Here is a 24843-nt window from a genome sequence, read left to right as displayed (position 1 = left end):
GGCTGCTCGTAGAGATATTCCGGAAAATACGGCAAAACATTGTGGGTACCGCATCAGACCGAAGCGCAGGCTTTCCACGCTGTGTAGATACTCCCAGGCCTTCGATGATACGCACATTATGCCTCAGTATGCACTTTGCATCAAAGTGCAGCTCACAAATGGAGTCGGTGACTTCCAAAGGGCCGATCGGTGCGATGAAGATAGAGCTCCCGCACGTGTCGCCTTTCTTCATCTTTAAGGACTCGGAAGAGCGAGAGCTTGGCCTGACCTTTCAATCTACAGTATACGGTTTTGCAACCCACTATACAACAGTAGTTCTTTCGCCGAGGTGTGCTCATCCTCTCATTCTTCGAACACTCTGCTAAGTCGCCGAGTTTCGAGACAAGCCATAGACATATGTGAGGGCCGTCTGCGCACGTAAACATCGTGCAGACGGCATCGTTTGAGGGAAGCGAGGAACCTAAATTCATGGCATAGCAGTAATATTATTGTATTTTTTTTTCGCACATACTAGGAACAAAAATTGACGAAACAAACATAAGCACGATTGTGTGTCAGTAGACAGCGGCGCGTCGAGCAGACGACTGCTCGGCACCGCCGTAACCACCGTTGGTAGGCGTGGTTCCGCCGGGGCGCCGAGGCACCGGATTGGCCGGAACGTCCGAAGAAGGAGGAGCTTTAAGAAGAAGGCGACTGCAGCGTCGCCGCAAATTTCAAAGTTTTTTGCTTCACTCTCGCCGCTTGCCGTGGCCTCCATTGGACCGATTCATACATTCTAGTACACTCTAGTGTAGGTAAAAAATATTGCCCTAGAAGTTCTGAAGAATTAAACGCAGTGGACAAATTTAACTTAAGGTCCAATAGCCAGCTATAGGAGAATTCGTGATTGGCAGCCAGCCTCTAGAATATGTGCACTCCGTAAAATACCGTGCTTCGGAACAGGGTAGCAAGCATTCGTGCTTATGATAGTTCTAAAAAGCTCGTAGTTCCTACAGTATTATTTAGTGCAGCCATCATACACTCGTGGAGAAATTAACTCCCATCGACAGCAGCAAAATACTGTGCCGTGTCGCGTTTTGAATATTTTGCGCGCTGCCGCCATTAAAGTAATCGGCTCTTCGGCAATTTAAAAATAAAAATGTTTCAATTACAATGTCTATTTCATTTTTTATTCAGGAAATAAATGGGCTTTGCCAGCTTGCAATGTAGTTAAGCGGTGAGTTTTTAACTCGCTCTGACTTGGCCTGACCTCTAATGGTATGTAAAGAAAGTCTGTTTGCCGTGCAATTCTAGCTCAGATGTGGGGCAATGAATGGCAACCAACGTTGAGTACGAGCAGACAAGTGCGTGTGCAAGTGCGGTGAGCAAGCGCTTGTGTTTCAGTTGTGTCGGCAAGTCGGAAAACAGCTTGAAAGCTCAACTACGTTAGCCTGGTAAGGTTTATTTTAACCATGCATTGCTTCGTTTCTTTTCGAGCTTTCTCGCAGGCAAATTTGGTTGCTCTGTTAAAATCAAGATTTGCGCTCTGTCATTCCGAAACTTGAGTCCATGAAGGACAAGATACTTCCTGTACAGCCGTCGACGAGTGAAAGGGATTTGTCACACAACGCCTGATCCGGGAAGTTTTCGGTTGTGGTTACAGCTGAGCGGATCTCCAGTAGCAAATGCAGTTGCAGGATAATCGCACGTTCTCTGACCGGTATTTTTTGCTGTTTTGTAAGCAGGTGGAGGTGACAACGGTCGCTTTCAGCCGAATCGCACATGTAGTGCGTGACGTGCCCCACTTACGTTTCCGCTTCGATCAGGCTACTGACCTGGCTGTCAGATCTACGTGTGGCGCACAGAGTGGTCCGCTGTGAGTCATGACTGTTTGTGACCAACGTGTTTACGTCTACGCGCTACTCGTGGCGCTCATCGCCCTGAACAGTTTCGCCGCTCGCTCGTTTTCCGCGATAGCTAGAATGGCGATAGGTTGACCTTCGAGGAATGATGCGTTCGCTTTCGACTGCGAATAAACGTAGTTCGCGCGGATAGTACGTGACAGACGGGCTCGCTGGGTGCCGCGGATTAACAGTTTCGCGGCTCCGGGCACATGGAAAGCGCCACATGTTGATTGGGAGCCGCGTCTGCTGTGATTGCTTAGCGGGAGGGCAATCGCCGCGCTGACGCAGCGTCCGGGAAGTTTGCGCCGAGCGATATATCGCCCCGGCGCAGCAGGCTGACTGCACAAGCTACTGCAGCTGACCCGTTCGGTTTCGTTTGGAGCGAGGCACGACCGTTTCTTTAACAACCGTGCGCAAGGCGTTCCCTCGTGAACAGTGAACTCTGTGCTGCAGCAAGCGCGGCGCCTGCGAGCGTCCTTTGCTTGGCGTTACTGCCAGACGTGTACTTTCGCGTCATCCGGTTTGCACAGCTAGGCATGTTATGTGGGCGTCGTTGAACAATAAGGTGCCGCAAGTCGAAGCACCTGCATAGCTTGCCCACTCGCCGACGGCCTTAACGCCAGCTGTTGCGACGGCTTTCGCAGTGCTGTCATTCCCTTGCCCACCCCTCTTCACCTGTGACTCGACTTGCGCCGTTTCGTTTCGATTTTCTTTTTAAATCTTTTCATTAAGGACAATGTGAGGAAGGCTATGCTGAACGGTGGTAAAACGCAAACCACTGTCACTTGCCAGAATTGTAGCACAGTGAACAAGTGTTGCTGTGAAGAGATCAAGAAGCCACGTCTTTCTTCCTTGGTGTCTTTACTGAAAATCATCTTAAATGACAGGCTGAGTGATTTGAACAGGTTTTGGCACACCGGGGATGATGGTGTAGCAGAAAAAGGTTTGAATTGAGGACAAAACTCTTTCCGCAGAAGGGTGAAGTAGATGGCACGAACCTGATTAGTGTTGCTCATGATGATGCAACCAAAAAATATTGCATCACGTAAGAAAGAAAGGTTTAGGTATGTGACATGTAATTCAGTGCAACTCTAAGTCTTGTGCTTTTTGTTGGAAAATGTGCCATGATTATTTACGCACAGGGCGTTGCAGATTTGCACCAACAAATGAATGGAGTGACGTCTTTCTGCAGCCATAGCGCAGTACTTGTGCTCATGACAAAAACAGAATATCACATACTGGAAGCACGAAGGTGCACATATAATGAGTGATTTGACGCAACGTAACTTATGTCCACAGGTTGTAGTTGTAATATACGAAGCAGTAAAAAAAGCAACTGCACTGCAAAACATGCAAAATGAAACTTGCATGATTGCACTAATTGTGCAGCCTCCTCAGCATTTCATGCTACGTATAAAGTGGAGTATCTTTGTTGCGGTATTTGCAGCCAGTTTCATGACAATTGTTTGGTAGCACTGTAAATGACTTATGTGCAGGTGAAAGTAGGGCCAGATATCATTATTACCTCATTTCCGAAATGTATTTAAAATTGTTGTAAAAATACATAATATGTAAGAAAATTGACGTAATGCCTAAGGCTAAGAAGTGCCTGTTTTTAGATGCTTCTTATTCTCACGCATGATGAGCCTGGCAAAATGCTTCATTGCATTGCTGTCATATGTGTTGTAGCATAGGAGATGGCAAATGTACATCGTGAAATGTGACACCTAAATATTCAGGTGTATAAATGTTTTTTGCAGCTGATGAAATGTTGTGCAAACACTGCTCTTGTTGAAAGTAGTGGTTTAGAATGCGGCAGTATAAACATTACCATGTAATGTTTGGCACAGCAGAAAAATTCGAATTGTATGAAATTATTTGTTGACTTGCCTAAACTTCCCGTATGTTTGAATTTTTCATTTCATCAGAACAAAATGAAATTATCGGGTATAACATTTTAAAGCATCACACTGGCTATGAGGGACATTGTAATGGGTGTCTTCGGATTACCATATTGATCCAGATTGCTTGATTCTGAAGTGCTCTCGATTATTACATCCACTCTAATTTGAATACTTCAAAGAATATAAATTACCAATGCCCTTATTAGTTCCCTCACAAGATTTTTATTGTAGGACAGAGAATGAGCAACTTGTTCTCACTTGGTGAAAGAGAATTTACAGATCTTTAAAGGGCTGGGGCCCCCGACTTGGGGCCCCAGTTGTAGGTGGTGTCCAATGATGACAAACTTTTGAAACATGCAGTACGGCAAAGCGGGCCCTTTGAGATTGGCGTATGATTTGGATACTGCCTATTGCAGTTTCCATTTCCTGCTCAATTCTAATGTGCATGTCAGGTTTTAACAAACTTTTGCTGAAAGAAAGTGTGTGTCAGAATTGGATAAAATATGGTAGCCACCTGCGGGTTCTTTGATGTGCACCTAAATCTAAGTAAGCAAAGGTTTTTGCAGAACTCGCAATACCAGGCTTAGCACCAGAATGCTATGGATGCTGCCATTGTGGTGGGTAGTGTCACCGGCCCACCACGGTTGCACGGTGGATGTATGGCATTGAGCTGCTGAGCTCAATGTCCCGGGTTCAATCCCAGCGGTGTCAGGCCCATACCGATGGGGGTGTTACGCAAAAAAAGTGCTTGTGTACTTTGATTTAGGTGCACATTGAAGAAACCCAGGTGGTCAAAATTAATCTGGAGTTGTCCGGTATGGCGTGCTTTGTAATCAGGTTGTGGTTTTGGCACGTGAAGCTTCAGAATTGAATTACTGGTTTTTATTGTTTCACTTAAACTGTGAGGGAGAAATTTATGAAGTTGGCATTACCTTCTGCTTTTGATAAAACCAAAAAGGTCCCTCCTACTGCAAGCAGAGCCACAAAAAGAAATGGGAGGGGAGGAGGGGAATGGGCTGCAGTGTCAACAAATTTGAAAGTGTGAGCTTGTAACTAGTTATACTTGTTTGTGGATGAAAGAGAATTGTGCTGCGCTCTAAAGGAGTCAAAACCTCAGTCTGCAGCATTTTGAGAACTACTGCAGAAAAAGGACGGGGTTAATTGGAGATTGATGGGGAGAGGCCTTCATTTTTCAGAGGACATAAAATAGGCTGATGGGCATAATGAATGCACAACAAACTGCCGATATAGGTGTAACTGCACTTTGGAATCCATGATGTCACACTGATGTACCAGCACTATTTCTTGGCTGCAAAATTCAGGAGGGAAGCTCGGACTTCATTTTCTCTGCTAGTATTGAAACTTTTTTTGGCCAGATAAGTGGAAATTATGTTTGCAAGGAATACTGCATAAATCAGTTGCTTTTCAAGACAGACCTCATAAGATACAAGTGCCTTTGACGCCCAGCTTAGTGTAATTTGTTTGTACCTTCACTTCACGTGCAGTCTCGTTTGTGGCTGTTCAAGCTGCTGTACCTCCTGTCAGTATACCGTGATAAATTGTTCTATTGTTTCGTTGAATGTGTTAATGACACTTTAAAAGGACCTTTCCACCAAGTCAGCGGAGGCAGTCACAGTTTGTCTTGTAGAACAGAAGCAGGTGCCTGCATTCATGCACAAAAGTATTTTTAGCACTGTTTGAGAGGAAGGGAAGGATGCCTAGATTTGAGAGCTATAATATATATTTATTCATCTATATAACATCACACGTTGGCGCATATTGTACATATGTCATTTGCTCAGGTTATAGTCAAGAGTTCGACTGAATACCGTTTGGTCAGGTAAAAGCATTGTTAAACATGAAGCAGGTCACTGACCAAGGTCAAAGTAAAATTAGAATTATGTTTCGGGGTTCATATGGATCCCTTGTTCCCAATAGAATGTCAGCTAAGAAGAAGGTTCTGAAGTAGCGTTGAGTGCATGATGCAAAGTTTGGGAGTACACATTGTTTAAAGTGCCAGATGATCTATCGATTGTGTTATTTATCTTTTGAATTATTAGTCATTTGAGATTAAGCCTCATTGTCAAGTTCTTCTCTGTGGTACTTATTGTGGCCACAGACTACGAATTCAGCAGCCAAATGAAATGTGAGAACACGAGTGGCATCAACATTGTCATTAGGTATGTTCATATACACCATTCTTTCATGGGCACCACCATATTGCTACGCAGTGGTGCCATCTATGGGCAGTTGGCATGGTGGCTTGGGCGAATGCTCTGTCTTGCATGGCAGGTATATGCTCGGCGGTAGTTTCCGGCCTTTGTTTTTGCGCTCATGCGGTCTATTTAGTATGAAGTGGTGTCGTCTATGTGGAAAACAGTTCTGTGAGCAGTACTGAAGTAGTTTAAGTCGGCATGACCGGACTTTATGCTGGTGTTGACATGGACGCGGAGCATGCAGCCGCGATGCGTGCGCGTATTCGAACTTACAATCATCCTCGGAGATCAATTCTATATTTTTGAAAATTCCATTCACTTATGTGACCTTATATCGGTATTCTCCTTTAGTTCTAAGCTGTGGTTTAGGAGCAATGAAACATACGTGACGATCGTAGCAGCGTGGGTACCATTCTGCTACGGTAGAAGTTGTGCTGTTATACTTTGAGAAGCACTAGAACAGTTAACTGTATATAGCATTACGCGACTACTTGGTTCAGTGGACGTGGTTTCCACCCATGAATAAAATAGTTTTGATTAGTAATAACAGCACACTTTACGGTGTAAATAACACTTGTCCAGCAAAGCTACTGTTTATGAACTGCGCTAGCATCCTAAGGAGTGGTAGGTGCTGAATTAGATAGTTTTGTTCTATATAGGGCATGGTCCAAACATATGACATCAACATTTATAGATCTATGGACGTTTCGCAGCATGACTATGCGAGGTCCTATTGCGGCGTTAGCCCATTTTCTCCTTCTTTTTCGAGAAAGAGGATGATAACCAATTTTTTTTTTTTTGGGTGTGTTTGTTTCATTCTCTACGACGCACTCACACATACTACAGAAATATTGTCCTCAGAAATAGCCATCACATTCTTTTTATGCGATCCCTCTCATATATTATGGCTTTATAGCGCAATAAGGCAATACCGAAGCACAATGCTTATATATGTGTCATGCTGGTTCATCAAATGCAGTGATCGCTATGTTGAGCAGCGCCATCGGCTTCATGCAGGAAGGCTAGCATAGACATATAGTGATTTCAAGCCTACTATACTTGAAATGCGCGAGATCGATGCCGGTGTATCACAAATATTTGATAGCGCCTGCAGCTTAGATGTTTTTCTGGTTGCCTTAGGTTGGCCGTACATCAGCATGCGCTCTTATGTTTTATGTTTTAGTCCTTATGCCAAGCGATCAAATAGTGAGCAGATTTACCATTTCATGCTGGTAATACTGAGACACTGGTTCTCTTCATTAAATTAAAACCTATATACACGAAATAGTTCACGACACATACACACACCATGGCTGATGTTTTCACCCCCAAGAGATATTTCTGCATACTGTAGTTACCGATTCACTGAGAGGCTTCCCTGACGACCTTATATGAACAGATATTGTGTAAATTTCACAAAGTACAATCTGAAACATTTCGAAATCATTCCGCAGCACGCGATAGCAATACTTGCAAGAGAAAGATATTCTTGGTTGGGAAGTGAACGGTGGGGCTAAGTGCAGCGCAGTGCTAACTGTCTCTCTATAGAGGACACCTCAGCCGCACTGCACAAGGGGGAAGGGAGAGAAAGGTGGGGCGGCTGCAGCAGCGACAACAGAGGATGCTTAGGCATGTCACAAGCTCAAAGACGCTTAGCAAAACCAGCATCATTGGCGAAGGTTAGCAGAGCATGGAACAGCACCTTGAGAGGGAAGTTGCAGCCCAAAGGGTGCAGGATGTGTTCCACCGCTGAGTAAGGAAGGTTATACTGCTCCCACCGGCAGCGTGAATGACACATTGCGGAGGTGGTTGCTTCCTTCGAGCAGTCCATCGCCTGTGACGAATACTTTCAAGCAGCGCCGCTCCGGATCGCACAATCCAGAGAGGAGGAAAGGCTCGCCACCTGCCCTTTCCTCCTCACCCGATGAAAGGTCTATAGCACCACACAAATGGCTTTAAACTTCAATGCATTTAACAGTTAATGTCATATTTTGTGCTCTGAAAGTGCAGAAGAAAGAGGTGAGAAAGAAAAAAGGTGGTCATTAGGTAGGCAGCTTGACAATGCTCTCACCCCTAGGTAACAAAAGCAGCGGTACAGCCGGCACTTATATTGACACAAGAATAGTCCATAAATTTCTAAACCCATTTATAATGCACACGCACTAAAAGATAAACGTAGGTTTAATTAGATTGCGAGCGTTATGCAGCAGGATGCCCGTAGTTGTGCGAGGTAGTCTTGAGCCTTTGTGACTTTGTGACTTTTCTGTGGGTGCAATGCAGGACATGGCAGCACATCCGACCAAGGTGCTGCCCCCTGGCTATGCTGAGCCACCGCCATCTTACCAGGCCTCCATGCAGGGCTTCCAACCCAGTGAGTAATCACTGCACACTGCTGGTGCCTCGATGGAAGATAATCATGCGTTTAATTCACGGGTCATTTTGTTTCATGTACATCAGCTTGATTCTTTATTTCTCAAAAACAATCTACACTCGTGTATAATTGTGTACGAATGAAGCGTGAGCAATTGTGCAGCTTTAGCAAGTAATAACTTGAGCGCACAATCTCGCACTCCAACTTATCCGGTCGCTGAAGGTGGTGTTCAGTCAAACCTTGTTATAGCAATGCCTCATACAGCACAAAAATGCCTCCATTATATCTGATGCTCATTATAAGTTTATATTTGCTACATGTAGGTATTGGCGAGAAATATTTTTAGGTTCATTTTGGTACATTCAGTAATTCGCTCTGTCTGCATTATACTGTAATTAGTCATGTAAGGCCCACACCCACAGTTTGGAGTGCAAAAATATAGAAAAAGAAAGGTTCACAAAAGTGCCACGCATACACTTGCTTGCTGGTGAATTCCGGCAAGCCACTACACTGTTTCGTTTAATTTATTTCTGAAAGTGCCCAAGAACAGCTCTACGCCTTAGTTTTGGTGCACCAATGTGTTACGCAAAGAACAGAAACAGAAAACCTGAAAGAACAGTGTTACAAGACGCAACAAAAAATTGAATTATGTCAAAGAGAAAAATCAGATAAAGAGCAAATGCAAAGGCTGGAAATGTCAGTCCTAACGCAAGGTATCATGTTCTGTTGCAAGATGTCCTGTAGCATTAGAGGTTCAAGCTGAATTCACGTAGAAATGCTGGGATTAGGCAAGTTTTGGTGAGGCACAATGAATATTACAACTGACAGTAAATGCTGACATGAGATGCAGTTGTGAATTAGTTTATACAAGAATAAGTAATCACAATATTTTTGCCCAATTTCTAGGAGTTTAATATTAAGCATGCACAGTAGACGCTCATAGGCATAAAATACACGGCATCCCATAAATCAGTCGAACACGTTCAATTTTTGCCATATTGGTAAAATTAACCCTTTGAGGGTCGATTTTTTTCACCATATCCCAAGGTTAGATTTTTTTATTGTAGATTCCAATTTTTCTGAGGAACATGTTTCGAAAAAAAATTTAACGTAATTTTTCTAGAGTGACCGTAAAGTGAGAAAAATATATTTTGTGTTGGTATATATGTACTGTTTATTCATGAATAACAACAATCAAAAGGGAAATAAACTTATAAGAACTAAAAATTCGATGCATTGTTATACACAAAAGGCTTAGAAAATGCACACACGAGAATATTTCGCAAGTGTCAAATGTTCCTGCTCTTACACTAATATTTACGTCCGTAGCCTAATCGAACTGCGTAGGTGAGCACACTCAAGAAAACTGTGGTTGTGTGCCCATCAAAAATGCAGAATGTGCAACAAACTTTCACTAAACTTCATCTTATCGCCAACAGATGCAATTAGTTTTCGCCAGTCTCCAAAAAAAGGATAAGGAAACGCATGCACGGCGGCATCCTTCCTATGCATACCCCTGTGAGCACTAAATGAACAAGAAGCATGCGGTCGCCCTTTGAGCGATTAGTAGCGAGATAGCCATCAGTTTTGTAAGTGCGAGAAGCCAAAACTGCCCGCAAGACAAAACCCAAACCGCCGCCCGCCCGTGCGCACCAATGTGCGAGCGGTAGTATAAAGATGTGCCAGAGCAAACTATAGCTCTAAAACAAACCGTGCAACGAAAACCGAGGAAGGGAGGCATGAGAAAAAAGTTCCCTGTATTCCCACATAATGGCAGCACATGCCAGAAAAGAAAAACTTAAAAAATTGGCACGTGTTTTAAATGTCCAGATGGTGCCATAAATATACGGCATCGACCATTTTGTACTTGTTTGCGGCGCTGTATATTTATGTCATTGACCCTCAAAGGGTTAATACAGTTCCATACGACAGAACTAAACTTTAACTTCGAGTGGACAAAGAATATACGAGAACAGCGCAGTTGACATTGGTAAACTTGATGTGATGTATGTCACATCATCCTTGATGTGACACCTAAATTTCTGTAGGATGCATTAACAATGCTTGAAACATGTTCTTCGAAAGTTATTTGGGAGTTGACCAATATTCCTAAGTCGCACATACAACTTGCTCTTTTCAATGGATTGTTATCAAGTGACTATTCATACAGTAAAATGGACGTTTTGCAGCTAAAGAAAACAACAAGTGTCTTGGTTTGATTAATACAAAAAAAAGTTGGAAGCGCCCCACTCCGCGACAGAACTCACATCTTCCTCTAATAATTCACCATCCTGCGCTGATTGTATTTTACGATAAAGTTTAATATTGTCATTGTACACAAGGAGATGCAAATGACACAAACATTCTTCACGCTTATTAAGCATATTGAAAAATAATGGGCCTGAGATAGACCTTTGTGGAACACAGAAAGTTCATTCATAAGGCAAAGAGCACTTCGCCTCCACAAACATAATTAAAATGATTGAACAGGTAGTCCTTAATCAGCATGCACAGGCTGGTCATGAGAAAAAATATCAAGTGCTTTTGACAGGTCAAAATATGCTGTGTTTAACTGTCTCCGGTTAGCAACAGTGGCTCCCGCAGTATCAAGAAAAGAAACAAGGTTTGTTTCCACAGACCTACCATGGACAAAACCATGTTGGCATATACCGTATTTACGCAACTGTAAGTCGACTCGAATGTAAGTAAGTCGACCCCTCTATGTCACGTGTGACAGAGAGAAAAAAAAAAGAGCATACCCAAGGGCGCATTCCATAATGAAAATTTATCTGTAGGTGGCATGGTCACTGAACTGCTCATCTGCACTTGTGCCATCATCCTCACTAGTGCTGCCATCATCATCGCTGCTAAGGTCCCACGGCACGTCGTCATCCAGCGAAATAGCAAACGACCGCACCATGACATATTGTGGAACGCCCACGCCGAATGCACCCAACCACACGCACCCGTCAGGGAGGCTCTTTCGACAGGTCCGGTTGGCGTAATTTCGTGGTCTTCTGCCTCCAGCCACTCGTATTCACAGCGAAGCAGGTTTTAAAAGGCGAACATCCGGGCTTGTTTCATGACCATGTTGCACTTCACTGGCACGGACCGATCACGCATTTCAGCAACATATGCCGCAAGCTTGGCCTACAGCTCCGGAAAGCGACCCGTCTTCGGCCTGTGGGAAATTATTCGCTTGCCGTCACGGGTCAAAATTTTGCTTCGCTGCAGTCGCCACTCTCAAACCACCTGTTCAGAAACATCGAACTTGAGGCCCCCTGCACAGTGATTTGTTTCTTCAGTGTAAAGGATGGCAGCCCTCTTGAACGCTGCTGTGAACGATCGCCGAATGTTTAGTGGGCCTGGAGCACTCATGACGACCGAGGAAACATGGAAGTAGCATGTGGCCGGCAGTCAAGTCGAACGCATCAAACTAAAAGCTACAGGTAAAGAGGACCATGTGAGCAGTGCCTCTCTTCCATCACCTATCGACGCCCCCCCCCCCCCCCCCATGAGTGTTGTGTGAACTGTCAAACTCTAAAAATGTTGAAAAACCCTTCCGAAAAGTGAACAAAATCGCAGGATAGTAAAAAGCTACAGGTAGGGCCATAGGGAAAACATAAAATTTTAACCATGTTTTAGCTCCCCTGATATTATTATTATTATTTTCAATACTGCCAGTCCCATCAGGGACCATAGCAGGTGGACATACAAAAATGAAATACATGGTAATAAACGGGCACATACAAATTGTGTGTCAATAAACCAAACAAGGAACGTAAAAGAACCAAGATAAGAATACACCAAAAAAACGACAAATATAGATATCACATTTCTAGGAGACATGCGCAGCAATACAGAGAATACATCATGAAAAGGACAGTAAATGGGAACAAAAATAATAGTAAACACCTTAACGATAACCAGCATGGCTTACAATAGTTGCAAAGCATGTTATGTGAATAAAAGTGCATTACTGATTGCTTGATATGGATTCTAACCGTGATGTGAACTGAGATAATGAGTCTGCAGAAATGACTGAAGGATTGAGGCGATTCCATTCCCTTATCACAAGGGGGAAATAAGAGTACATGAATGTGTCATTATGGCATCAATATTCTGTTAAAGCGTGTACATGTTTATGTCTCGATGATTGTGACTGCGATAAATATATGTATTTTGTTAGGTCTATCTTATAATAGTTGTGAATCAAGTTAAACAAAAATTTGAGCCATGCTCGCTTTGCTCTTGATGAGAGCGTCGCTAAACCCGATATAGCCGCAAGGTTAGTGGGTGAATCTGTGCGCTTATACTTGTTGTAAATAAACCGCAGCGCTTTTCGCTGTACTTTTTCCAGTTTCGTTATGTTAGTTACTGAATGGGGAAACCAAACTGTGTTAGTGTACTCTAAAATCGGTCTAACGAAAGTAGTATACGCGAGAAGCTTAGTCAACGTTGGTGCGAGGCGGAGACATCTTCGGAGATAACATAGCTTGCGTAATGCCTTCGAGGTCATGTTGGCAATGTGCTCGTCCCATCTCAGGTCAGAAGTTAGAGTGATGCCTAGGTATTTATGCTGGTGAACTTTCGTTAGCATTGTGCCGTTAATAAAGTACAGAAAGTCATCAGGTTGTTTTTTTCTTGTTACCGTCATGCAAACTGATTTAGTTGTGTTTATCGTCATTTGCCATTTTTTGCACCATTCATTTAGCTGGTCTAGTGAGTTGCTAAGCGAAACATGGTCTTTGTAGGTGTTAATTGTTTGGTAGATGATGCAGTCATCAGCAAACAGTTTGATGTTACAGTCAATATTTCTGGTTATGTCATTAATGAAAATTAAAAATAACAGTGGCCCCAACACGGATCCTTGGGGGACGTGTGATGTGACAGGCACTGTCGCAGATTCCACATGCTGAAATAGTACGAATTGTGTCCGGTTTGTTAAGAAATCTGTTACCCAGTCTAAAATTTCCCCATTCCCAATAACACCTCACAATTTTGTTAATAATTTACTGTGGCATACGCGATCAAATGCTTTCGAAAGGTCTAATAATATTATATCAGTCTGGCTACAGCTGTTGATGTTAAATGCGAGGTCATGCACAACTTCGGTAAGCTGCGTGACGGTTGACAATCCATGGCGGAATCCGTGCTAGTGCGGCGTTAATAAGTTGTGAGTGTCAAGAAAGTTTGTTAGGTGTTTAAGTATGATATGCTCGAGCATCTTGCAAGCGGTGCTAGTGAGAGATATTGGTCGATAGTTAGAGGGCAATGAGGTGTCTCCTGTTTTGTGTATTGGGATGATTTTAGCATTTTTCCAGTTGTCGGGTAAGGATGATTGTGATAGGGATTTTCGAAATATGAGGCCCAAGTATCGGCTGCACCACTCTGCGTATCTCTTTAGAAAATGGTTTGGAATGTTATCTGGTCCGCATGATTCTTTAGGGTCAAGGGTGAGCAACATGTTAAGGATACCCGCGTCAGATATGATTAAAGGATCGATGTGCGATGTTGAACTGCTACTCAAGTCTGACAGGTTACCGTCATCTTTTGTGAAGTTCGAGTGAAAATAGTTATTGTATGCATTAGCGTTGTTAGTTTTTTCCTCAGGAGACAAGTCCGATAACGTGCCTTTAGTAGGGTGGAAGTGGTTCCAGAATCGCTGAGGGCTGTTTGTCAGAAAGTTAGGCAGCGTTACATGAAAATAGTGTTCTTTAACTTCTTTGGCTGTCTGTCGAAAATGTGCTACTGCACATGCTAGTTTGTTAGTTTTGGATGGGCATGATCCATGATTTTTAATAGAGTTACGTATCCTTTTTACATGACGCTTTGCGTGGATGACTTCCCAAGTTATCCATGGGCTTGTTCTTGGTGGTCGCTTGTTTTTTAACGGAACATAGTTAGTCACGCAGTAGCAAACCATATTCCTAAAATGAATCCAGGCTGTGTTTACATTAATTGACGAGTCGGAGGTTATTTCAGTAAAAGCTTGTAATTCGTGCGCAAGGTGGGTTAGTATGCTGGCGTCATCCGCCTTCTCGAAGTTGGGTACTATAGACGTATTATAACGCGTTCTTATTGAGCAGTCCAGAGGCAACAAGCATAGCGGTATGTTGTGATCTGAAATGCCTTCAATAATTTCTGTCTGTGCTTGGTGCCCTGAAAAATGATCACTGATTAGTATAAGGTCAAGGATATTGTTTGCAGAACCTTGCTTACGCGTCGGTTCTAGGATTATTTGGTGAAGGTTAAATGATAACATTAGGTCAAACAGAATTTCTGAAAAAGATGATGTGTGATGCATAGTTACCCAGTCTACGTTTGGAAGGTTAAAGTCTCCCATAAGGATGATTCTAGAGTTGTTAGCATATCGGTGTAGAAATTCATGAATGGCAGAAATGCTCTCATCCCCCGAAGAGGGGCTTCTATAGAAGCAACCCACACAAATAGTAGTATAGTTACAAAGAATCCTGCAAAACACGCTTGCAGCACCTGACACATCTGGCAGTAAAACAAATGGAAGGTTTTTCTTAATCACAAGAGCCACGCCACCACCACAGGAACCCCGATCTTTTCGAATGACTGAATAGTTAGGTGGAATGATTTCATGGTTGGAAACATCCGGTGAAAGCCACGTTTCCGTGACGGCGACTATATCAGGTTCGTGATCAGTTAACAGGTTTTCGAAAGATTTTATTTTGTTTAATAAGCTTCTTGCATTTACATTTATGATTGTTAGTTGTCTTATCGAGCTCTTCTCCGCGTCATTGGCGGGCCGTTTATTTTGCTTGATTCCGCTTCGTTTTTTTTAAGGGGTACTTTGTCATTGGTTTCTTCGTCCCAAACAAAGGCGCGACTGTTAATGTACAGTTTGTTGAAGGCGAGGGAGACTTTGTCATGTTTGTCGCGATTTTCTTTGGCACTGTTCCACAGTTTCTTTCTAATGTCCCGTATTTTAGGAGAAAAATCTTCCCCAATGGCAAATTTTGAACCTTTAAGTTTAAGACCTTTCTTCAATATTGCCGATTTGTCACGGGAATCTAGAAGTTCAAAAATTACCGGCCTAGTCTTTTTCGTTTGCAGTCTGCCCAACCGGTGTATGCGTTCTATGGTAACTGGGTCCAGCTCTAGGATATCTTGTATGATATCTCTGCTAACTATCTGCTCAAGACTGTCGCTCGTTTCTTCTTCTGATTCCTGTATGCCATAAACAATTAAGTTAGCTCTCCTGCTTCTATTCTCAAGGTCATCGATTTTTTGTTCCATTGTTTCTATTACGCGACTCATGCTGGAAATCTCGGTCTGACAAGATTGTACTTTATTTTCTAGAAGTGCAATGGCATCTAATTTGGTCTCTATATCTGCAAGACGTTCTTCCTTTATTTCTTTGATATCAGCAGCAATTTCCTTTAGTTGCTTAACAATGTCCTTTAGTTCAGGGCCGGGGTTTGTTTCGACGTCTCCCGATAATAGCAGCAACTTCCACAGAAACACAGCCATATCAAACACCCCGTGACATAGCTGCGGGCACGGCAGCACCACCAAAAACGGCTGCTAGAGCGGAAGCATTTTCCAAAAGGCCTTCTCACCTGCACAACGAAGATGAGGGGATTAGTGCACCGCATGCTAGTAGTGCCGCCGTGCCCACTGCCGATGTAGTGCCCATGCGGGATATATATGGTCCACTCTTGTGGTGGCGCTCGCAGCGGCTTATGCGCCGAACAGTCTGCGCACGTTGCCGTCTCAGGGTGACTTGGTTGATGAAGGCCTGATGATGTCAGCGTATCCCACACGTGGACGAGCGCTTCATTCACCGGTGGGGTGACAAAGGTTATCCCAGGATGGTCGATGCTGCTCTTGGTGCCATGAAAACACAGACCAAGGGCGAGCTGCACAACGAAGATGAGGGGATGAGTGCACCGCATGCTAGTAGTGCCGCCGTGCCCACTCGTTGGTTGCTGTTTGGTCTCGTTGGTCTCGTTGGTCTTGCTGTTTTACCAATGCCATGTTTTGGTTTTGATTGTAAGTCGACCCCCCCACTTCAGATTTTCAAATTGAAAAAGATAGGTCAATTTACAATCATGTAAATACGGAACTAATCTTATGCTTAAAGAAAAATGATAGATGTGTAAACATAGCTATTTCAAGTACTTTTGCAAACACAGACAAGAGAGACAGGGGGCACTAATTTTGATATCGCTCATGCTCACACTTTTGTGTACTGGCACAACTATTGCATTCTTCCAGCAAGACGGATAGGCTTTTGTACACAAAGCAAGGTTAAAGATAAACATAAGCAGAGGAATGAAACCAGAACAACCTTTGATAACAAAGCTTGGTATTCGGTTGTAAGCATGAGAAAGCTTTGGTTTCAGGTTACTTACAGTCGTCGCAATATCGTGTTATGAAAGACATGAAATGTTAAAGTGGTCACTAAAACTATAGTGCCAATCACCAGAGCTTGGAGCATGCACTGTATTCAAGAAAACGGAGGAAAAATGTTCAATGAATGCATTGGCAATATTGTTGCAGTTTCTAAGAATGCCACGAAAAGGATGATTTATGTCAATAATCTCAGCCCACTCCTAACTGTAATTCTTTGTGTAAGTCGAAAAACATTTAGGATCGCATTTTACGCGCTCTTAGACAAGCTTAACTCTTTTTTCCCTACCACAGGGAAAATAGGTGTTTTTTGTAGGTTACGCCAGATTTTTTTCTGAACAAGCTACTCGCTCAATATTTTATGTAATATATAAACAAAAAGCAGAATGAATGCACTTTTCACTCATAAAGTTTTATTAACGAGATGTATGTCTTAAATAAAGGTATAAATTGCCAGAATCAAGATTGCGGGATGAAATTGAACAAAGTTTGTAAACACACGCTTGTATCTACTAAGAAAAAAAATGTAACAAGAGCTGTTATATACAAAAAATGTATTGCCATCTAATAGGCACTCACTCAAAAAAAATCAAGATTTTTCATTGAACAGGTATCCTACTACAAAAATTTAACTGCAAGCACTCCAGTTGAGCGTGCTGGGCTGTGGCCGCCAATGTTCCGGGCTGGTTTGTGTCGTTGTCGCTCTCAGAGCCACAGTCCAAGAAAAAGGCAACATCCTCAGCCTGCTGCTCGATCCATTGATAAGATCAGATGCAGATTCAGTGGAGTCGCAAAATCTGCTATCTTTTTGAAGCGTGCGCTGCTCCCGGAAGTGGAAATTTTGGCTTTATACTTTGACAATCACGAAAACTTCAGAGTGCATTCAAAAATCACCACCTGGCAGGAAAAAAGCAAACTGCTTAGAAAACAAAACTAAGGTTGTCCTCTTTCACGTCCGATAGCGCAGTGTGTCTGTGAGCTGCACAGAAGGTCTCGAATGCGGCGTTTCAAACCATTCATAGCAGGCTAGCAATGCCCACTGGGCACGGCAGGGAAAGAGATGATATATGCATCACTGTCTCTCTACGCCTTATGCATTTCACCTGGTTTTGCAAGGCACAACATTTTTCTTGCCACCTCAATGATTCTGTTTTCTTTGAGGTAAATAACATGGTATGAGCAGGCTAGCATGTTCTTGTAGAACTATCAAAATTTTGTGTGTAGACCACAAACATTTTGGTAAAAAAACAGGGCACTTCATTAATGAGGTTAGAAAAGAAATTGCATTTTGTCACTGGCTTCCCTGGATGCATCATGCCTGCCGTAGAAAGGCCTGAACAGGCAACACATCCACCAAATGTTTTCCAGGTTGATCTTTTGGAAGATTTTAGTCTTCTTTTTTGGAAGAACACTAGTCTATGTTCAAGAAATCAGGCAGTGAATGTTAATGTGTTCATAATAGACTGCTGCCAGGGTAGCAGTTTGTGCACAGTTTGAGGCTTCAGTGGGTAGCCGTAAGCTTGCCTTGTGTAAGTGTCGGACTTTTTTTTCGGATTTTGGCTGGATTTGGCCCTTAGACAAGTAAATACAATACTGTTACTGCTATGTAATTAAAATATAACCTGAACGAAATTCTTTTACTGGCAAGGATTCGGGAAGGGAAAACCCCCACAAAGACATATTTGTTCCCACAGTGCAAATTATGGTAGACAGTCCATAAATTACACATTCCCGTCAGTGCTATTTAAATAATTTGAGGGAACACAACTTCAACTCAACTTGCTACCTTAGTTTCTCTGTCGAAATCTACAGACTGCCAACGGAAATTGTCCTGCATAAACTGTGTTGTTGCCTATTACGTGCACCTATTTCATTGTGTTGTGCTTTTTTTTGTCAACATATTGTGCTGATTTAAATGCATATTTTTAGGAGTGTGCAAATAGTAATTTTTTAGACTTAATCAGATCGAATATTGAATATATTTTTTGTAGTTCTTGCACAATGAGCAATCCATTTGTGGCATCAGTATTCACATTCTAGATATATTGACAGTGTGACCTAGTTTCTGTCATTACGCTGCTCATCATGAAGTGCGCTTAGTTTACTGAAAGCGCAAATGGAGCATTAGGAGAAAACACTTTTTTTTTTTTTTCACATACAAGTCACCGGTGAGTGTGAACGATCTAGGTTTAGCCAGAAAAGTCCAGACTCCCTGCATGACTCCACCATGTAGTGCAGTTGCCACGCTACGAGTTACGAGTGGAGGCACACTACGTAGTTGTGCAGTGTGCTCCACTGTGCAACTTGATGTCTTTAATGTCTGCTGCTGCTGGTGTTGCCGGGATGGAATTTATTACAAAGTTGATTTGAATTAAAAATTATTTGAAAAGTGTTCCACATTACAAATAGTAACCATTTTTGCATTTCACATGTATTTGTATAGGGAAGTTGGAGCTGGCCCTAAGCTAAGGCTTGCTTTTTGCGAAGGAAAATGGAAACTAATGTGAAAGAACAGACAACTTTTCATTATCGGGAGCCAAGCCCATAACCTCCACATGGCATGTGCAATGCTTGTAAGCCGCTGTAGCTTTTCTCCAAGCCACTGGGCTGGACGCACGCCTTTAGAGATACCACAACTCTGTGAATTTGTATATACGCATCTCTTCCTTATACCATCATCATTCATCAACCCTTTCCCTCCCCGTCCCTTTTCCCCAGAGTAGAGTAGCAGGCCAGAGCAAGTTATAGCTCAGGCCGACCTCTCTGCCTTTCTGTAAATAAATTTCTCTCTCTCTCTCTACCATTTGAGCTATGGCAGTGACTGACCCCCTGTCTACTTTTTGGAATATTTGTGTACATTTAGTAGACAGTGGTTGCCAGGCAGTGCCAATCATGGCAGTGGTGGCGGATGTGGAACATTCTTTCGACCACTGCAGGTGTTGCATGGTACGTCAACTTAGGAGTAAACATCTGGGCAATAGGCTTACATGTGCTACCTAGAGGCACCAAGGCTTCCAGAGTCGAGGCCCTAATGAGTAAGAAAAACATTTCTGAAAAAGATGTTTGGTTCTGACATGAAAATTATTTTAACATCTGTCTTCTAGAGGGCAGTTTGAAAGGCTGTTCAGGTGTACAAAAATATGTAAAATCTCAAAATTAAGCATTTTACTGGTGAAAAAAAAAACGATAGTGCATGCTGTGCCAATGGCCATAAGCTCATAACCTGCAAGTAAAGTATATGAATGTGAAATGCTGGCACAAATACGGTCAAATAGCAAGCTCTAGAATAAACTGGAAAGCTTTCTGTCTGATTTGTGCTAAGTGAATTACTATAGTAGTAAAGAAAACAACTGGCCTTAGGATGGTGATGTTTCAAATTAAACATCGTAAAATTAAATGTCTGAAAACTTTAATTGTCCTAGTTCATTTCAGAGCAAGATAGGGGCACGCAATGTTTCATTGATGTTTATGCACAATGAAATTATCAGTTGTTTACACAAAAATAACTTATGGAAAAGAGTCTTGTGAAAGTAAAAAACAAAACTTTTCGTCGAGTACTGTGTTGGTACTATATTGCAGTACTGGAAAGTTCGCTTTAAATTTCACATTGTGCTCTCCGTGCGCAGGCTCTGGCTTCCCTCCGACAGGTACGCAGCCTCCGCCACCAGGATTTGCAGCGTCGGCTCCCCCTGGCGGTGCTCATGGCGGCCCCGCCCCCTATGCAACATGGCTGCCGCAGGGCACGGCCGTGCCCACCGTGGTGGTCAATGTGGCCGAATGGGGGCCCTACCCTGTGCAGCTGACGTGCCCCAACTGCGGAGCACACGTGCTGACGGCCACTTCAACACGTCCAGGCCTGCTCACCTGGCTGCTGTCGGGTGCCTGTGTCCTCTTTGGGTGAGTGCTGCTTCATTGCGATAACGCTCGCTTGACCAGTGATGTTTGGTGTCCCAAAGCAGCACAAGACTTTATATGTTAGAGAAAAAAAAAGTAACCAATTACACTTCTTTCAAAAGTACAATTACGGTTACCGATTACTGCCCCAGGAAAGTAGTTGAGCAATTGCTAAAAAGCAATAAATCAATTACTTTTATTTTCATCATCATCATCATCATCAGCCTGGTTACGCCCACTGCAGGGCAAAGGCCTCTCCCATACTTCTCCAATAACCCCGGTCATGTACTAATTGTGGCCATGCTGTCCCTGCAAACTTCTTAATCTCATCCGCCCACCTAACTTTCTGCCGCCCCCTGCTACGCTTCCCTTCCCTTGGGATCCAGTCCGTAACCCTTAATGACCATCGGTTATCTTGCCTCCTCATTACATGTCCTGCCCATGCCCATTTCTTTTTCTTGATTTCAACTAAGATGTTAGATGTTTCAACTAAGACTTTTATTTTACTTTCCTCCATATATTTATTAACGCTGCACAAACACAGCACAGACAAACCCACTTATTACAATACCAGTTTTTACAATATATCAGATTAACAGTGAGCAGCCACAGCACCATGAACTTCTCTGTGTTCTATGGTAAAATGAACTTAGTACAATTTTCTCATGCCGCATTTTTGGTTATAACAATTAAATGTGGGCAGTCGATGTTTCAGCTCGAAGGAAAAAAAAAAAAGAGTTAAATCGCCGGGCGAAAAAGAAATAAAAGAAAAATTCTGGGATCCGATGCTATGTGGCAGTCGATGTAAGCAAAGCTTTCTGTGCTGTTCAATTTGATTAAGGATGATTAGTGGTGAGTTACGTTACCTTGCATTCGCCACTGCTGTTTGTCTGGGTAGTGCACTGAACACACAGCAAGACGTGTTTGCTCAAGGTGGTGTCGTGTGCCATTGTTATCATAACCTCCGAGAAGGTTAGCATTGTCGTTGCCTCACACGGCACATTGCATCATGGCAGAATTCCGAAACCTTAATTGAATTATAGTGCTGTGCATGCCAAAACCACAATCGGATTATGAGTCATGACATAGTGGCAGACTCCGGATTAATTTTCACACCATGGGATACTTTAGCATGTACCTAAATCTAAGTACACAAGCATTCTTGTATTTTGCCAAAATGTACAAATTATCTATAGGTGAGTAGAATAGTAATGCTATGCTAAAATGTTCAAGATATTGCAGCCCACTACTTTGCAATACTAAGTGAGTAGTTTTAAAGAAAGCATGTTTGGGCACGTTGGTATTTGATTTAGCCTATTAGTACACAAGAAAATGCAGGGACGTAATAAAAGCCCATTGTCGATGTCTTTTATACTATCCCTGCACTAAAGAAAAAAGTTTTTTTTCTGCTCCAGTAGGATAGAACCATTTGCTTTTTCGTGATGTTGAAACTGACTTGGGTGTTCGTCTCGGTGCATGTTCAGCTGCTGGTTGGGGTGCTGCCTGATCCCTTGCTGCATCCCCGAGTGTCAGGACGTGGACCACCACTGCCCGAGTTGCAAGCGGCACCTGTGCACTTACCGCAGACTCTGAGGCATGTCCGTCCAGCTAGGACACTTTACCGCAGTCTGGCAACCACGGGGACCATCAACAGCCACCCAGCAGCTTCCTTCCAGCATTTTTGCGCACCTCAGTCGTGCTGCTGCTGCTGGGAGCCTTCCGCGTGAACCCATGCTCACCCCTCTCCCCCCAACAGCACCAAATGGTAGCCACTAGAAATTTGCACCTGAACGACAGTGCTTGCTGAACATAGGCGATTTTTTTTGTCGCTTGCCGTTTCGTAAAACTCCCCAGCCCATCGGTGCATGTGGCAGGACCCCCCTTCCTTTCGGCAGTCTTCGTGGCCATGTGCGCCCTTATTTTTCTCGTGAAACAGACGGTTGGAAAAATAAGAAACTGAAGTCTGTCTTTCAAAAGATGTGTAGAGACTCTAAGGTGCATAAAATGATGTTCTTTCCAACTCCTCACACAGCACATCATAAGTAGGTGTCATCCAAAAGTCTGAAGAGCTGCAAGAGGGTTTTTGAAAGGCATTTATTTTTACCCCGAATGAAGCATGGAGCCGCTGTCTCGTAGCCTGCAAGTTTGTGAACCTAGGGAGACTGGCACCTTCAGATGCAGAAAATCGGCTTGAAGGAATCGTCGAAAACTTGGAACCGTGTCTGTGCTAGTTTGCTTGCAAAGCTTTTTTTTTTCTTTATATGACTTCATGTGCTTGTCACTGAAATGACCAAGCTGTTTCATTGTGATGCAAAATGAGCATGATACGGTTCCAGCAGAACATTTATGCTCTTTCCAACATATCCAGGACCTAGTTACTCAGTGCAACTAGCATCAACTGGTAGCACCAAATTTTGTTCTTCTTGCAAATGGAGTGCCTCAGCATTTGCAACAAATGATGGAAACAAGAAAAGTCAAGAGAGCAAAGATAGAACTTAGGCATTTTTTTTTTCAGTGCAGAAGTACGGATCCTCATGTTGCGACTGCAAGAATCGTCTACAAACAACAAAGGGCTATATTGCCAGGCTAGCAGTTGAAACATGAGGGCAAATGGAATGTGCACATCATGAAGTTCACCGGTGAAGAACCTTGTTGCACAGTGCAACTGCTTCTGTGGCACTTGGAAGTGATTAATAGGACCTTGCAGAATTTAGTTGATTGGTGACATGCTCACACATGTGAAATGATGTTATGGCTATGCCTTAATCTCTTGAAAAGACCGTTCTGTTTAACCTTTTCTTTCTTTTCTTTTACAGTTTTGTGTACCCACGATCACACATCCCAACTTTCATGAGTTGCTATTGCACTTGTATGTTGTAGACAGAGACGTTAGTTTCCGTACTGTGGTTTAATAAAGCAAAAGTATTTTTGATTTGCACCAACATGCCTGACTGTTGCACCCACAAACTGTGTGCCTTCACTGTGGTATATCGCAAAAAGCCAACAAACACTGACACCAAGGACAACATAGGGGAATTTAATTGTTCTTAATAAATGAAATAAACGATCAATTAATGGAAATTGAAGTGGATGAAAAAACAACTTGCCGCAGGTGGGAACCGAACCCACAACCTCCGCATTTCGCGTGCGATGCTCTACAAATTGAGCTGCCGCGGCGCCGTTTCACCATCCACTTTCTTGGGTATTTATGTGACCTAGTAGAACCCTGGGAGTGTTAGCCAGTGCCACCACTCGCAGACCTTGGCGGACGTGGACGTCCTTCTTGCCGCAGGCGTCACGAAAACGTGATTTTTTTTGGGGGGGGGGGGGTGTGAAGGCAACTGGTCAATAAACCCACATATGCTACCTGAAGGCATTAATGTAGCCGGATTCGAGACCCTCGTTATGTAATGAACGAGAAAAAAGGGGGTTAACCGAGGGGCCCGATTTTTAGTCATATCAGAAGCCAAGAAGCACTGACACCAAGGACAACGTAGGGGAAATTACTTCTGCTTAATAAATGAAATGAACCATAAATTAATGGACAATTAATGGCGGGTTCGGTTCCCACCAGCGGCAAGTTGTTTTTTCATCCACTTTAATTTCCATTAATTTATCGTTTCTTTATTTCATTTATTAAGCACAAGTAATTTCCCCTATGTTGTCCTTGGTGTCAGTGTTTGTTGGCTTCTCATGATACGACTAATAAAAATCGGGACCCTCGGTTAACCCCCTCTCTTGTCGTTGATTACATAACGAGGGTCTCAAATCCGGCAACATTGATGCCTTCAGGTAGCATGTGTGGGTTTATTGACCAGTTGTCTTCACCCAAAAAGATCACGTTCTCGTGACGCCTGCGGCAAAAAGGACGTTCCACGTCCGCCGCCAAGGTATGTGAGTGATGGCGCTGGCTTAACGCTCCCAGGGTTCTACTAGGACACATAAATACCCAAGAAAGTGGATGGGGAAACAGCGCCGCCATAGCTCAATTGGTAGAGCATCGCACGCGAAATGCGAAGGTTGTGGGTTCGGTTCCCACCTGCGGCAAGTTGTTTTTTCAGGCACTTTAATTTCCATTAATTTATTGTTTCTTTATTTCATTTATTAAGCACAAGTAAATTCGCCTATGCTGTCCTTGGTGTCACTGTTTGTTGGCTTCTTATGATATGACTAATCAAAATCGAGCCCCT

General features: G+C 43.1%; 1 protein-coding gene across 1 annotated transcript; it reads left to right on the top strand.

Moving 5' to 3' along the window:
* The first annotated feature begins 1314 nt into the window (after positions 1–1314).
* LOC142580052 (cell death-inducing p53-target protein 1-like) lies at positions 1315–23591 on the top strand. Its single transcript, XM_075690820.1, has 4 exons — positions 1315–1360; positions 8284–8374; positions 20386–20656; positions 22138–23591. The coding sequence occupies exons 2-4, from the start codon at positions 8287–8289 to the stop codon at positions 22244–22246; spliced, it is 468 nt and encodes a 155-aa protein (XP_075546935.1). The 5' UTR covers positions 1315–1360; positions 8284–8286; the 3' UTR covers positions 22247–23591.
* The last annotated feature ends 1252 nt before the right edge of the window (positions 23592–24843 follow it).

The sequence above is a fragment of the Dermacentor variabilis genome, chromosome 4 (assembly GCF_050947875.1).
Source record: "Dermacentor variabilis isolate Ectoservices chromosome 4, ASM5094787v1, whole genome shotgun sequence".
Taxonomy (NCBI): Eukaryota; Metazoa; Arthropoda; class Arachnida; order Ixodida; family Ixodidae; genus Dermacentor; species Dermacentor variabilis.
This window is presented reverse-complemented; position numbering and strand designations above follow the sequence as displayed.

What these genes read in the sequence shown, in the direction of transcription:
- LOC142580052 (XM_075690820.1), top strand. Translation starts at nt 8,287, where the DNA reads ATGGCAGCACATCCGACCAAGGTGCTGCCCCCTGGCTATGCTGAGCCA. An exon ending in CATGCAGGGCTTCCAACCCA is followed by an intron (nt 8,375 to 20,385) that starts GTGAGTAATCAC and finishes CTCCGTGCGCAG; the next exon opens with GCTCTGGCTTCCCTCCGACA. An exon ending in GGTGCCTGTGTCCTCTTTGG is followed by an intron (nt 20,657 to 22,137) that starts GTGAGTGCTGCT and finishes GTGCATGTTCAG; the next exon opens with CTGCTGGTTGGGGTGCTGCC.